This window comes from Cynocephalus volans, chromosome 10 (assembly GCF_027409185.1).
Source record: "Cynocephalus volans isolate mCynVol1 chromosome 10, mCynVol1.pri, whole genome shotgun sequence".
Taxonomy (NCBI): Eukaryota; Metazoa; Chordata; class Mammalia; order Dermoptera; family Cynocephalidae; genus Cynocephalus; species Cynocephalus volans.
In genome coordinates, this window is record NC_084469.1 from 90,147,905 (window position 1) to 90,164,066 (window position 16,162).

General features: G+C 43.9%; 1 protein-coding gene across 1 annotated transcript; it reads left to right on the plus strand.

Annotated features, from left to right (window-relative positions):
- The first annotated feature begins 5,914 nt into the window (after positions 1 to 5,914).
- ZNF792 (zinc finger protein 792) lies at positions 5,915 to 13,586 on the plus strand. Its single transcript, XM_063111132.1, has 4 exons — positions 5,915 to 6,274; positions 8,826 to 8,952; positions 9,491 to 9,613; positions 10,337 to 13,586. The coding sequence occupies exons 1-4, from the start codon at positions 6,242 to 6,244 to the stop codon at positions 11,866 to 11,868; spliced, it is 1,815 nt and encodes a 604-aa protein (XP_062967202.1). The 5' UTR covers positions 5,915 to 6,241; the 3' UTR covers positions 11,869 to 13,586.
- Positions 13,587 to 16,162: the final 2,576 nt, after the last annotated feature.

Genomic DNA, 16,162 nt, shown 5'->3' on the forward strand with positions numbered 1-16,162 from the left:
TCTAGCTGGTTATCTTAAACAGACTTCTAAATTCTCTTCTCGTCTCATCTATGTATTTCTTCACAAAATTCTATGGTAGAATTCTATGCTATCCTCTTAAAGGAAGAAAATCTTCTCTGCATCTTCCTGAAAAGGCTTGCATGCTTTGATTTACAATGTAAACTTGTTATCTTGCTTTCTTTAAGGCAAGGTGAGGCCTCACCAATAAGTCTTTTGGAAAAAACACAATCTAAACCTGACTGTCCTTTTTACTAGTGAGCTTTTTATTACATTTTAAACAAAACCTATAAGATCCTTGTTTGTTCTTGTTGCTTATGTCTGCATATATGCATGTAGAAGCTGTATGTTATGTCTATATGTTCATTTCTGTGTAATTGTTTTATGTGCAAGGTACCCAACTGGCTTATAATTAATGCATGCTCATTAAATAAGTGTACTTTTCAAGTTCACGTGACTTAAATCTTCTAAAGTTTTGATAAATACATTTTCAAAATTTGATTCAAATCTTTTACCTAAATTTGTCCTTGTTACCTCAGCTCTGCCTCCTGGCCATGCTAGGAGAAATGATATCTTTTAGACATAGATAGTGAATAACTGCCCTCTGCCTTTTGGATTCCACTTGGCTCTAAATGCCACATGGAAACCTGGGACCTGAAATGGCTAGTGAAAAGAAACCTATGCCAAATATCACATAGGCCCATTCACTGATAAGGGTATAGATCTAATACACCAAGTTTATGGCTGGGAAACCATAAATATGTATTTGGTAAATATAGCTAAAACTCAAACTGGGCTTTGTATAATTTGCTCTGATAAGTAAATGCCTATTTACTAACCTGAATGTATAAAAATGTTCTTATCAACACACATTGTTGCCTGGGTTTACAAATCAAACAAGACTACATTTGTCTTTGCTAGAGGCTTTTAAGTTGTAAACCTCGCCAAAACCAAAAAAGAAAAACTAAATACAAAAAAAAACCTTTTGATATATAATTTTTAGACAAATTAGGCCAATTTAACATTGATAAAAGAAAAACAAGTATGTAAAAAGGAGGTGATTTAAAGAAGGGTATGGATGTGAGGATATGGTTATCGTTGGAGGGGTTAGAGAGAAAAAAAATAATTTTTATGTAAAAAAGCATCTGTTACAGTGTATTTTTGTCCTAGATTAAAATGACTGGCTATTTAGAAAGTAGGAAGTATAGGACAAAAACAGAATGTTTGAGTAAGTCTTGATAATGGTTTATGTAGATAAGTTCATTAAAAGGATTTTATAGAAAAAAATGGATTTAAAAACAAATTATGTGTGTTTTTCTAAAAATTAATGTCAAAAGTATTCTAATACAGGGTTAGAATTTGCTCTCCTGCGATGGAACAACCAGATTTTCTAAAAAAAACCAAAAAACAAAAAACAAAAAACACTTGATTGCTCTTAATACAGAATTATAAAAGGTTTTCTTTGTCCCTTAGATAACTGGTTTAAAAAACTTATTTCATGATAAGTTCTTGTGCTCTCTGCCTTTGAAACCCTTTGTCACCTTGGTTTTATTTTTTGTAGTGATTTGTGATCTTATTCAACTAAATGTTTTAAGCCTTTTGTTTAAACAAAGCTTTAAACAAAGCTTTCCAACATGAAATTCTGAAAGTTTAAATTAACTTTGAGGAATTCCAAGGGCCCTGGAGTTTCTCAAAGGATACATTAAAAATGTATCAAAACTAATTGGCTTATTAAATAAATTAGACTACATGGGAAAGAACTGTCAGTACTGAAGGTGTTATGGATATGTGTTCCAAAATCTTGTAAGGTTCTTAAATATCTACGTCTTGATATAAATGCTACTGGTCATAATCTTGGTTTAATTATAATTTTAAAATGTTATGTCTTCAAATATTTATGAAAAAACTCTGATAGGTACAGTTTTCTGACAAATTTTGAGTTCATAGCTTTAAACTGAAGTTCCAAAATTCTAATGAAGAAACTGATGGGTTTGTGAAATTGTTCACAAAGTTCAAAACAACAAAAGTTAATTGGTAAGCTAATTAAAAAGTATTATGGGTTTTTACAATTTCCTTATTTTAAAACACTGCTGGTTCTCCTAATGTTTTCCAACTGTAAGAAAACTCTGTCTCTTAAGCTATCTATAACTAACAACAGTTTGGTAAAATGTCATTTAAAACAGAGATGAAAGCATTTGTTTTCTCCCTAAAAAAAAAAAAAGCATTTGATCCCCCCCCAAATTTAATAACTTTAAGTATCCTTATGAGTATTATGGCAATGTGGCTATTTTTATAAGTTCAACGAAAATTAACTCTCTCTCTCTTTATAACAGGATATAATTTAAAACTTTGGATATAAGATAGCATGTCTCATTTCCATGTTGCTGACCCCTTTTTATGTTGCCTAAATTTGGCCTGGTGCCGCTTCATCCTGCTGTTCATCTTTCCTCCAACATGGGACAAAACACAACCTGGGAAACAGTCTTCCCAGCAACGTGGGACAGATCACTGAAAGTAAGTGAGCCGAGATGCTTCTTTCAATCACCACCTGTGAAAGAGCCTTCCCTACACCGAGATTTATACAAAGAAAAATAAGACCTTTTTCAATCAAGATATTGATCACAATGCTTTTATAAGGTATGCCTTGATCATAAAGGGGAAAATAACATCTACTCTACAAAAGCAGTTCTCTAAATTTTCCTGGCCTTAAAGACGGTGTTTGTAACTTGGATGAGACATCCTGTTTTTAAACAAAAGACTTGCAATTGATCAAAAATTTGACAAAAGACTAGATGCTCTTAAAGCAGTAATGTCCTGGACAGGTGAACTAATAACAACAAACTCTCTGGACTCAGAATCCACTATTATATGGAGCACAATCCCATCCCAGAGTTTCAACAATTGGTAATTACACCCAAGTCACAACACCTGGAGTGGTGCCGCTGCAGCTGCCCTGAGACGATGACAGCATCAGTCCTCACCTGAAGTAAATTAAAAGGACTTGCCATGCTAAATGATACTAACTTTGCTTTAACAAAATACTTTTTTGTCTTAACTGTGCCAATCTGATCTATAGTTTTGCTTTTCTTTTAAATAAAACGGGGGAGATGTGGAATATACTATAAAGCATATGTACTTCACAGGGCCTGGTTTTCCAAAGCCTTGCAGTTTCAAATATTGACCTTGCAAGGATAGGAAATTTTCCTCAGGCTATAAGTCTCTGGTGTGAGATAAAGAATCGTGGCACAGGGCCGGCCCGTGGCTCACTCGGGAGAGTGTGGTGCTGAGAAGAATCGTGGCACAGCAGGTTGCTGGCTCAAGGACAGACTAGTTACTGATTGTTAAGTAAAGACACTGAGAGATTGCTGTAATAAGGAATGTTTGCTAAGATCAAGCTTGTGTTGATAAGATCACTTAATTGTCTACTGGAATGTCATCTGGCTTGTTTCACTGAAAATTACCACCCTATACTATTAAACTATAACCCCACCTTTGTTCTTCCTGTAACTTCCTGGTCTGGAAAATAAATGCAGGAAAAGAACCCCAATTCGGTGTTAATTTCCTGAGGAAGGGATGCCTCTTGCTAGAGAATCCTGGGAAAGTTAACCACTTCGGGGCTTCTCACTGCTCAGAGGAGATGGGCTTTGAGTAATCCTTTGCGTCTCCATCACCCAGAAGAAGTGGGGTGACAAATCCGTGGGGGGCAAAGCAACACAAAGCAACAGGGAAGTTGTGGTAAGTCCAATATCTGCAGGGTAGGCCAGCAGCCTTGAGACCCAGGGAGTTATAGTTTGAGTCCAAAGCCTCTGTCTGCTGGCAGAATTCCTTCTTGTTCTGAGGAGGTCGGTCTTTGTTAAGGCCTTAACTGATTAGATCAGGCCAATCCACATTATGGAGGGTAACTGGCTTTACTCAAATTCCACTGATTTAAACGTTAATGTCATCCAAAAAACACCATCACAGACACATGCAGAATGTTTGACCAATATCTTGGCACAATGTCCCAGCCAAGTTAACATAAAATGAACCATCACACAGGAAGTGGGCAGCAAGCACTCGCTGTAGCTATGGGGGAAAGCAGTTCTGGCAGAGACCTGAAAATAAAAGGCTGTGTGGAGTTTGGTTAGGAAACACTATCGTAGCCACAGGGCCTGAGTGGGAACAGTGAGAGGGCAAGTAGTAGGAGAAAACTTCAGAGATTACCTGAGGCAACCATTGTGACCTTGTCAACCACTGCGAGAACTGACTTAACTCTGTGAAGAGGAAGAATGTATTTGGAAAGTGTTATTAGTCCGTTTCTGATGCTTATAACAGAATACCTGGAACTCGGTAATTTATAAGAAAACAAAATTTACTGCTTACAGCTGGGAAGTCCAAAACTCAGGGAACACAGCTGGTGAGGGTCTTGGTTGTGGCGATAGTGACCCAGGGGTCTCACATGGCAGAAATGGCAGAGCACAGAGAGCGAGCTCCTCCTGTGCTCTGGTTTTAAAGCCCTCGGAGCCTCACACACCATGCCACCCTTACATCATAAACTTAATCACCTCTTCAAGGCCCCACCTTTCAATTACCATAATAGCATTTCCCACCCTCACTGGTTACAGTGGGGATTAAGTTTGGGGGGACATTCAATCCAAGTCAGAACGCAAACTGACATGATTTAGGAGTTAATAAGTGCTATTCCGGCTGGTGTTTTTGAATAGACTATAAGCAAACAAGGATAGGAGAAGGGGGCGCTTTTAGAGACAACTGTAACCAATCAAGTGGAAGACTATGGCAGTTGAATCCATGGTATTAACATATGTAGTGGGAAAACCAAGTAGATTCGTGTTGTCCTTTGAACGTAGCACCTAATTTGCTCATAATTCCTCATGCTCAGTGGGGTTTGAGAGGACAGCAGATCTGGAAGCAGATGTTCAGGAACACACCTGGGACAGGTGAAGCCCGAGATCATACATCTAGCTGGACATACTGAGCATCATATTGTACAAAATATTCAATTTTGTCAATTTAAAAAAATCAAAGTTATAAATAAATGCAGCTCATAAAAAAAGAGAATAATATAAAGGAGCCTAATGGTACCATGTGGTGCTTTCATGTAAAATTATAATCATTACATATTAGGCTACTTGCTGAGTTAGAGAGTCATTGCTTTTTATATTTTGACAAATGTCCCAAATGATCTTGCAGAAAGGTATCTCTTACTTGCCCTCCCACAGCAGTGTTTGTGAGAATCTCGTGATGAAAATGACGATAACAATACTAATTTTTATGTATTGAGCAGAACTCTGTACCAGGCTGTTACCTACCATGAGATATTTAGTGTTATTTTCCCCATTTTATTTACTGGATTTTAGTGACTGTCCCTGTTCTCAAATCGTAGCGAGCACTGGGGGTCCCCTGGAGGGCTAGTAAAAGCACGGAATTCTGGGCCCCGTTCCCAGGATTTCTGAGTCCCTGGGTTCGGGCTGTTGCTCCTGGGCTTGTGATGTTAAGGAAATCCCCAGGTGATGCTGTGACGGGTTGAGAAGCGCGCACAGACCCCGCCATGAGGAATGGCCTTCTGTTTGCAGTGTGAATCCCGCTCCCTGAGTGAGCGGTGAGGGGCGGGCCCATGGCCACCCGGGCAGGAAGGGCCAGGCAGGGGTCTCCCTACGGCCCTCGGAGGGCGGGCGCGCACCGGCCGGCCCAGCCGCTGGGGACCCGGCGGGCTGCGCTCTGCCTCCCTCCGCCGCCCGGTGCAGTCTGGCCGGACGCAGGACACAAACCCCCGGGTCCCGGAGGCTGCGCCGGTGCGTCAGCGGCTGGCGCCCGGCCAATGACAACCCCGGAGAGTGACGTTTCTAATGGCCGCGGAGCTGGGGGCGGAACTTCCTGCGTTGCGGCCCCGCCAGTCGCTTCCCGGTGGCCCGGCTGTGCCCTCGGAGCCGGGAGACGGGGGCTTGGGGGTTGGGCAGGGTGGGGCCGGGCCAGCGCAGGGAAGGACAGTGAGGCCAGGCCCCACCTCCGCGCCGCTGTACAGCCGTGACCGCCTGCAACTGCGGTGTCCCCCGGGGACCGGCGGGCCCGCGCGCTCTCCGCACCCCCAGAGGCTGCGCCCTGGGCCTGTGCGCATCCTACACCGGGGAGACTCGGGCCAGGAATGCGACCCTCGGCCCGGGGCCACACCCCGCCCCGGGCACGGCAGGGTGGGTGGTAGGCTGAGCCCGCGAAACCCACCTCGGTCCCCCGTCCTCAAGCTCCGATGGCGGCGGCCGCGCTGACGGGCCCTGCACAGGTGAGTGGTGGATGCACCCCAGGCCTCAGCCTTTGCACCCCCACCCCGCCTTGCTCCTGGCGCCAAGAGGGAGAAGATGGCATGGCTGTGGGACTTGTCGCCTTTCCCATCTCCCTGCTTTGCGGCCTGGGGACCCTGGAGGGGAGTCACTCCCAGCTTAGGCTCCAGAATCCAGGCCAGGGATTATATAGAGCGGTTTCCATTTCTGAGATCTAGTGTGATGAGGGGAGCAAGGGTTTCCTGGGCACAGGAACCAGCATATGCAATTGCTTGGGGGACAGGGGCACTGAGTTGTAGTGTTCAGGGAACCCCAGATCCCTGCTCCTATGTCCGGGGAACCAGAAGACACCGCTAGAATGGCAGGCTGAGGAGCTGGTCTCTGTCGAGGATGCTGGGAGCCAGGGAAGGGTTAGAGCAGAGGAGGAAGATGATCTGCCACCCGTCGCACCAGGCTCCGTATGGATGCAGAGTGGAAACCCTAACCCTAACCGAATGTGGAGTGAGGGTGGAGGCAGGGAGCTCAGGAGTCACCCACTGTAGTGGTCCAGGTGAGTGGTGCTGGTGGCTGGACCAGAGGGGTGACTGCAGGTGGAAGAAGTGATTGGATTCTGGATCTTTTAAGTCGGGTTGACCAGGTTTTTTGATGTGGGGGGCGAGAAAGAGGAGGGATGACTCCATGGTTTTTGTTTTCAGCAGCTGGAAGGATGGATGAGCTACCAACTGAGAAAGAGCATTTGATTGGAGGAGGAATTCTCGGTGGAAATGGCTGATGTTAGGCTTTGGCTGTGTTTGGATGTTCCAGAGATGTCTGAGTGGAGTTGAAGAGTGGACAGCTAGACACACAGTTATGGTGTTCTGGGGTGGGGTTGGGGTGTGTGGTTGGGGCTGTGAGAGACTGAATATGCAAACGGACAATGTCCAGACCTTACAGGAAAATACAACTCTGACCACAACTTGCAGCAACCTCCCCGGGAGACCAACCCCCTTATCTACAATAAACAACCCAGGAAGCCAGCCTGCTGTGAGGCGGACTTGCAGGAAGCCAGATTACTAGCTGTAATGACAATCCAGGAAGTTAAACAATAACTTCTGTAATGATCGGCTCCAAATCGAGAGCTTGATTAATAACTGCCAGATTCCCTAAGTTTTCCTCCTTCCAGCTTAGGACCACCTGGAAAAAGTGCCCCCTAACCAATCCCATAGGATGCCCTGCTTCTAGTTAGCCAGCCTACAGCTTCCCCCTGCCGACGTCCTCCAACCTGGGCTTCCTGAAGCCTTCTCTTTTGTCCACTGTAATGTTTTCCCACTACTCTGCCTGCCTTTGAGTCTCCGACAAAATGCAAGTGACGGTTGCTGACTCTCTTGCTCTAGCAAGCTCTGAATAAATAGACTTGCCTTTTCTCATTTGGTTGGTATTGGTTTATCTCCACAGTTGGAAACATTCAGTATGTGGCATCTGGTAGGTGGATGAGTGTGTAGCTGTGTGTCAGATTTAGGAGAGTGAACCTTCAGGTGTTGGTGACAATGATGTCAGTAAAAGAGGAAGGTGGGGCTGGAGAACTAAGAGCAGGGTGTCTTGCTTGGGCACTGTGGCTGGCTTGTTTGGCATCATAAAGACAGACGAGGATGGTTGCACTCATGGTGGCGGGGCTATGAGTGGGGATGAGAGGGTCTGGCAGGTGGTCTGGTGGATGTGAGGTAGACGCTGAGGCTTCATAGTAATGCAGGTGGTATTACAGTGCGGCCCGGGCTGGTGCTTAGTGACCCATCTATATTCTCACCAGACTTTTGCAGTGACCCTTGAGTGGGCCTTGGGATTTTGAGTCAGGCTGGGGAATTAGCTCAGGGGCAAATGACGTCAGTTGGAAGAGTTGCTGGGCCCTCGGTGGGTAAGGGCAGGAGGGCCACAGGGGATGGCTTTTGAATGAGTGTGTGATGAAGAAACAGAACGTGCAACGCAAAGAGGGCCAAGGGCATGTGACATCTGTGTGTGTTCTAGGTGGCTCGTTGAAGCCAGGAGCAGGGCCAGATGGGGAAGCCTCCAGAGGAGGGGTGGTTGTTGCCATCTGGAGCACCATGTGGTCATGGCTGTATTTGCCAAGCATTCTCTGGCTGCTCTGTGCAGTGACACGTGGGAGTCAATGGACATGGCTATGATACTGGCCAGGATGGGAGAGGTTCACAGGGATAAGGGGTGCAGTGCTGAGTCCAGAGTTGTGAGGAAGGGTGGTCCAAAGAGTGAAGTGCAGGTGGGGGTGAACGGGAGCTGTTGCCCTAGGGCCCTGGACTGGGGATTAAGGGAGAAGACTGAGTCCATGTTTGTCTGTATCTGAGGAGCATGACACTAGGGGATGTGCAGAAGATGAAGTCGGGCCTGCCTGCTGCTGCTGTGGGTTGTTGGCACAGTGGTCACGTGAGACATGAGAAAAGAGCAAGCACCCCCGGAGCCAGGACCTGGACTCTCCTGTTTGCGGGGGAGGGTGAGCAGGGGATGCCTAGGAGTCCTGAGGAGAGAGGCTGATCATGGAATGAACTGTCCCCACCATGGCAGGGCTGTGTGACCTTTGAGGACGTGACCATTTACTTCTCCCAGGAGGAGTGGGGGCTCCTTGATGAGGCTCAGAGACTGCTGTACTGCGATGTGATGCTGGAGAACTTTGCACTTATAGCCTTGCTGGGTAAGGCCGTCGCACCCGCCCCAGTGTCCTGAGCTGGTCTCTGACTGTCCCCTTGGCTCAAGAGGCAGCTCTTTCCTTCCTGCAGCCAGACCATAGGCACTGCTTCCTTCCCCATATCCCTGGTACATGTGTTGTGGGTTGCAGGGCTGTGCTGTATGCAGTGCCCCCTCCTCTCCCTGAGCATCCCCTACACCTGCTATCTGAAGCCTGGCAGGGAAGGGGAGGTGTGAGGAGTCTTGCAGTCAGCCCAGTGAAGCCCATCTCTCTCGGCCACTCCCCGCCTGGCTGATTGTCCAAAAGTCTGACAGTTCTGTGGTTCAGGTTCTCTCCCTTTCCATTTGCTAACATTTCCTAAGCCTGACTGTTCCAGGAATCCAGGCACTGATGTGTTTAGTACTTGCTATGTCCACTGGGATGTTCCTGCCTCACCTCCCTTGTACAGTCTTTTTGTAATATTGAGTTTTCTTTCGTGTGGTCTGTCATGGGGTAATTCACCTGGGCAAGCACTGGCCACTGACCTGCCCTGTCTTTCCCTTAGGACTTACATCATTCAGGTCCCATGTAGTTGCCCAACTGCAGGTGGGGAAAGAGCCCTGGGTGCCTGACAGAGTGGATATGACCTCAGCCATGGCAAGAGGGGCTTGTAACGGGACCGGCTCTGGTAAGTGCGAGCTGGGAGAGGATGTGACGTGGCCATTGTTTTCAAGTCATACCAGCATCTTTTCTCATGTTCTTCATTGTTTGGTGCCAATGGCAATGGCCACGCATCATCTCTACCTTTCTTTCCTGTTCTGCACACATGACTCACTTCACTACTCTGACTTGGATCCCCTGGCTTTGCCCCACCTTTCTGGCCTCCATATCTCACTCTTCCTGCAGCTTCCTCTGCAGCACTCTCCAGTGCTGGCCTATGCTTAGTAGGTCATGAGATTTGCACATTACCTTGAGGCTTTGAACACCAGCTACTCAGTTGCAATCAGTTTCCTGGGCCTAAATACTCTCTCTGCTGAGCTCTTGCAGGTGACCAGCAGACAAGGCCCTGCTGAAAGGCCTTTGTAGAGAAGTCAGTTGGAGATACTGCCTCTCCACCCAATGCTGAACCTCGACCTTAGTCCTGGTAGACCCTCCCAATTTTGTTACCTGGCAGACCATTCTTTACCCTTACTTGGGGCTTCTCATCTTGCCAGTAATCCCATGGACTCATTCTTAGGTAACCCAGGCATATGAGTGTACTCTTAAATGTTTGTAGGAAGATGAAATTAAAAAATAAAATTTTCATCAATATTTTTTTTCCATGAAAATTTTGAAGTACTGTCATATGTGCTGGGGCTGATTCCTTTTGCCAAAGTTGATATGAACTTCACCAGTATTTCTCTGCTTTCAGATGTTTGCTGTGGAACAGAGGGTGAGGAGTTACCTTCTGAGCATACTGTTTCGGAAGGAGTGTCACAGGACAGGAATCCTGAGGTAGCTCTGTCCACCCAGGAAACCTACCTCTGTGACATGTGTGGCCTACACTTGAAAGACATTTTACACCTGACTGAACACCAGGCAACACATCCCAGGCAGAAACCACACGTGAGTGAGGCATGTGGGCAGGGGTTCAAGTTCAAGGCAAACCTTCCCCAGCAGCAGGTGCAGGAGGATATAGACAAGCCTATCAGAAAGGAGGAGTGCAGGGCCTCACCTGTGAAGACCTGCAGAGACCACACGCCAGAAAAGCCCTTCACATGCAGGGAGGGTGGGATGGACTTTGTGGCCACTTCAGGCTTTCTGCAGCCTCAGGTCACTCCCAGTGTGGAGGAGCCACAGAAGAGCACTGAAGGTATGGTGGATTTTCACACTGTGCACAGGCATAACAAGTGCAGTGAATCTGGGAACCCTTTGAGTGACAAATCCACATTTGTTCAGCACCAGAAAATCCCCACCAGGGAACGACCTTATGAATGCAGCAAATGTGGGATATTCTTTAGCTATGTCACTGCTCTCATTCAACACCAGAGAGTTCACAACAGAGGAAAACCTTATGGGTGCTGCGAATGTGGAAAATTCTTTACCCAACACTCCAATCTTATTAAACATCAGCGAGTTCACACTGGCGAAAGCCCCCATGTTTGCAGCGACTGTGGGAAATTCTTTAGCCGAAGCTCCAATCTCATTCAACATAAGAGGGTTCACACTGGTGAAAAGCCGTATGAGTGCAGCGACTGTGGGAAATTTTTCAGCCAGCGTTCCAACCTCATTCATCATAAGAGGGTTCACACTGGTAGAAGTGCTCATGAGTGCAGTGAATGTGGGAAGTCCTTCAACTGCAACTCCAGCCTAATTAAACACTGGAGAGTTCACACTGGAGAAAGACCTTATAAGTGCAATGAATGTGGGAAATTCTTTAGCCATATCTCCAGTCTCATTCAGCATCAGATAGTTCACACTGGTGAACGGCCTTATGAGTGTAGTGAATGTGGCAAAGGCTTCAGCCGAAGCTCCGACCTCATGAAACATCAGAGAGTTCACACTGGTGAACGGCCTTATGAATGCAATGAGTGTGGGAAATTGTTTAGCCAAAGCTCCAGCCTCAACAGCCATCGGAGACTTCACACCGGTGAACGGCCTTATAAGTGCAGTGAATGTGGGAAATTCTTTAACCAGAGTTCCAGCCTCAATAACCATCGAAGACTTCACACTGGTGAAAGGCCTTATCAGTGCAGCGAATGTGGGAAAACCTTCAGACAGAGGTCTAATCTGAGGCAGCATCAGAAAGTTCACAAAGCAGATAGGCCTTATAAGTGCAGTGAATGTGGGAAAGCCTTCAGCCAAAGGCCTACCCTCATTCGGCATCAGAAAATTCACACTAGAGAAAGGACTGTAGAGAATGTGCTCCCTTCTTGTTTGACACAAGGCACGCGCAAGATATAAGCTCTGAGAACAGTGTTTATGAGGCACCTGCCAGCTGGAAGTTGAACCTTGTTCATCCAAATGTCCAAAATGGGGAGATTCCATTTGAATGCTAGATAGTTGGAAGCTGCCTGGAGTGAAGTTGCATTATTGACCACGGATTTTTTTCAGAGTTTTGTCACTGCCAGGGTGACAGAAGCCATCTCAGCTCTACCCACTGGCAGGTCTCCAGTGTGTGTGTCAGCCACTGCACTGTGCTCAGGGAAGGCAGACCTCTATTCTCTTTCCAGTCCCAAAGAGAATCTTGAGTTGTCTGAGGCCATGGGAAGATGTCATTCCCTCCTGCTGTGGCTGGTTTAGCTGTGGACATGTCTCATCTTTGGCCATGAACACCTGAGCAGGGTTCTGTTGGCAGCTGGCACAGTTTTCCCTTTTTCCAGGACATTGTTGATCTCACATGATGGCTTGTGATGGATTTGTCCAGACTTCAAGTTACCGGACCCAACACCTACCCACTGTACATTGCTGTGGTTCATGTGATAATAAGAGCCTTATTCATAAGGCCACCTTTAATCTCCCATGTTCTGATCACTGTGGGGTGGGTGAGACCAGAAATCAGGGCTACTAAACTAAAGGGGTCTCCACATTTATTGTCTTAGAGGGGACCATGGGATGGCAGAGAACAACTTTTAGTCCATTTGTGGCCTCATTACAATGCTCTCCAAGGCCTCCTAGGAAAAATTGTAGGGCTTTGTGGGCCTAATGTTGTGGTCTATGCAACATGAATTTTTGTGCTACCCTGAGGAGGGGTAGTTGTGACAGCCTCCAGTGCATCTGGGTGCAGCATGAATTTGGTCCCTTATTCCAAGTAGGTGCCCCATATCCCCTAGCACTATTAAGCAGGTGCTATTTAACTGGCACCTGCTATGGAGCCCTATGCCCAGAAGTTCAGCATCCCCAATATGGGTGTCTCTAACTATAAGACCTACTGGGCCAAGATTAGGACCATAATTTGTACAGAAATACTGGGTGTGATTAATAGGAAGTAGGTGAGAGTATAGCGAACCAGCAGGAATGGACCTATTCTAAGGGCTCATGCACAAATGTTCCCTTGAATCTAGCTGTGCAGGATTTGGGGTTTGCAGAAATTCTCAGGACCTCCAGATTTCTGTGCTATGACTAAGGTTACTGGCAGAGAAAATAATCTAAAGGTTTTGTGGATTACTGCAGGTTCTTTGCACTATCTATCTCAAGGCCAGGAAAATAGGGACTGAGAGAAAGTTCCTGTATTCCAGGGATGTAGCATTTGTGATGTAGCCAGCCATTCTTTGCTGCCAAGGCATGAAGAGAGATATAGTGGAGTGGATATTGGGTTGCCAAATCTTGTAGTTTTGCAAAATGAGTGGGAGGTGAGATTTTTATGTGCAACAATTTCTTTTAATGCTTTGTTGAGATATAATTGCCATTCAATAATTGACTGTACATATTTGGTGCATGCAATTTGATGTTTTGAAATATGTATACACTCAGGGAACCAACACTATAATTATCATAACGAACATATCTATCACCCACAGAGCTACCTCATGCCCCTTTACAATCCCTCCTTGCCTTCCCCAGGAAACCATTAGTTACATGCCAGGGAAACATTTGTTTTACTTTTTTTTTTTTTTAACTACATATTTGTTTGTCTTTTCTAGAATTTTGTACAATTGGAATCATAAAGTATTTATACTCTTTTTTGGTTTGGTGTCTTTCATATAACATATTTATCTCGAGAGTCATCTGTGCTGTGTGTGTGCATCCTGCCGAGTAGTGCTGCGTTGAATGAATGCAGCACAGTTTTTTTTTTTATTAATTTTTTAAAAATTCTGATAAAATATGCATGGAATTTACAATCTCAATCATTTTTAAGTGTAAATTTCAGTGGTATTAAGTATATTCATATTGTTATGCAGCTGTCACCACCATCCTTCTCCAGAAATCTTTTCATCTTGCAAACAGAAAATCTGCACCCACTGTAGCATAACTTCCCGTTTTCCCTGCCCCCTGCCCCTGCACACCAGCATTCTACTTTCTGTCTGTGTGAATCTGACGCTCTAAATAACTCATGTAAGTAGAATCATAAGTATTTGTCCTTTTGTTGCTAGCTTATTTCATACTTAGCATAATGTCCTCAAGGTTCATCGATGTAGCATGTGTCAGAATTTCCTTTCTTTTCAAGGCTAAATAGTATTCTACTTTATATACCATATTTTGCTTATCATTCATCTGTTGATTGATACTTGGGTTGCTTCCACCTTTTGGTTTTTTGCAAATAATGCTGCTCTGAATATGAATGTGCAAATATCTCTTCAAGACCCTACTTTCAATTATTTGGGGTATATACCCAGAAATGGAATTAATCATATTGTAATTTTATGTTTAGTTTTTTGATAACTGCCATACTGTTTTCCACAGCAGCTGCACCATTTTGCATTCTGACCAATAACACCCAGTTTTCAATTTCTTCACATTCTCACCAACACTTGTTTTTATTTATTTATTTTTTGATGATAGCCATACTAATGGGTGTGAGGTGATATCTCGATGTGGCTTTGATATGCATTTTTCTAATAATTTGCAAACTTGAGCATCATTTCATGGGCTTATTGGCTATATCTTTTTTGGAGGAATGTCTATTCAAGTGCTTTGCCCATTATTGAATTGGATTGTTTTGCTCTTGTTGAGTTTTATGAGTTCTCCAAATATTGTAGATACTAATTTATTATCAGATATTTTGCCCCATTCTGTGGATTGCCTTTTTACTCTGTTGATAGTGTCCTTTGATGCAGAAAGTTTTTCATTTTCATGAGTTCCAGTTTGTCTATTTTTTTCTTTTGTTGCCTGTGCCTTTAGTGTCCTATGCAAGAAATCATTGCCACCTTTGTTTTCTTCTAAAAGTTTTATAGTTTTAGCCCAGTGGTTTTGTTCCATTTTGGGTTAATTTTTGCTTATGATGTTGGGTAAGTGTCCAACTTAATTTTTTTGCAACCAGTTTTCCCAACACCATTTGTTCAAAAGACTACCCTTTCCCTATTGATTGGGCTTAGCACCCTTGTCAAAAATCATTTGAGCATATATGCAAGGGTTTATTTCTGAGCTCTGTTCTATTGGTGTATATGTCTGTCTTTATGTCAGTACCACAGTATTTCGATTACTGCAGCTTTGTAGTAAGTTTTGAAATTGGGAAATGTGAGACCTCCAACTGTATTCTTTGTTTTCAATATTGTTTGCCTACTCAGGGTTCCTTGAAATTCCATATGAATTTTAGGATGGATTTTTGTATTTTTGTAAACAAGTGTCACTGAGATTTTAGTCGGGATTGCATTAAATCTGTGGATCACTTTGGGTGGTATTGACATCTTGATAGTATTAAGTTGTCCAACCTGCGAATATGGGATATCTTTCCATTTATTTATGTTTTCTTTATTTTCTCTTAGCAGTGAGTTATAGTTTTTATTTACAAGTTTTTCACCTCCTTGGTTAAGTTCATTTCTACGTATTTTATTATTTTTGATATATTGTAAATGAAATTGTGTTAAAAATTTCCTTTCAGCTTATTCATTGTTAGTTTATAGAAATGTAATTCATGTTTTTGTGTTGATTTTATATTCTGCTACTTTGCTGAATTCATTTATTAGTTCTCACAGGGTTTTTAAAATGTGTGTGTTTGAGCCTTTAGAGTTTACTGCATATAAGATAATACCACCTGTGAAAAGAGATAATTTTATTTCTTCCTTTCCAATTTGGATGCCTTTTATTTCTTGTTCTTGCCTGATTGCTCTGGCTAGAACTTCCAGTACTATGTTGAACAGAAGTAGAGAAAGGGTGCACACTTGCCTCGTTCCTGATTGAAAAGCTTTCAGTCTTTCATCATTGAGTATGATGTTAGCTGTGGGTTTTCAATATATGGTTTTTATTATGTTGAGATAGTTTTCTTCTACTCCTAATTTGTTGAGTGTTTTAGTCATGAAATGGTGCTGAATTTTGTCAAATGCTTTTTCTGCATCAAATGATCATGTGATTTTTAAAATTTCATTCTGTTGGTATGTTGTATTATATTCATTGATTTTCATATGTTGAATCATGCTTGCATTCCAGAAATGAGTCCCATTTGGACCTGATGTATAATTTTTTTAATATGCTACTGAATCTGGTTTGCTAGTATTTGATTTAGGACTTTTATATCAGCGCTGTATTAGTCCATTTCTGTTGCTTAAAACAAAATTTCTGTAATTTGTAAAGTAACAATATTTATTGCTTACAGTTTTGG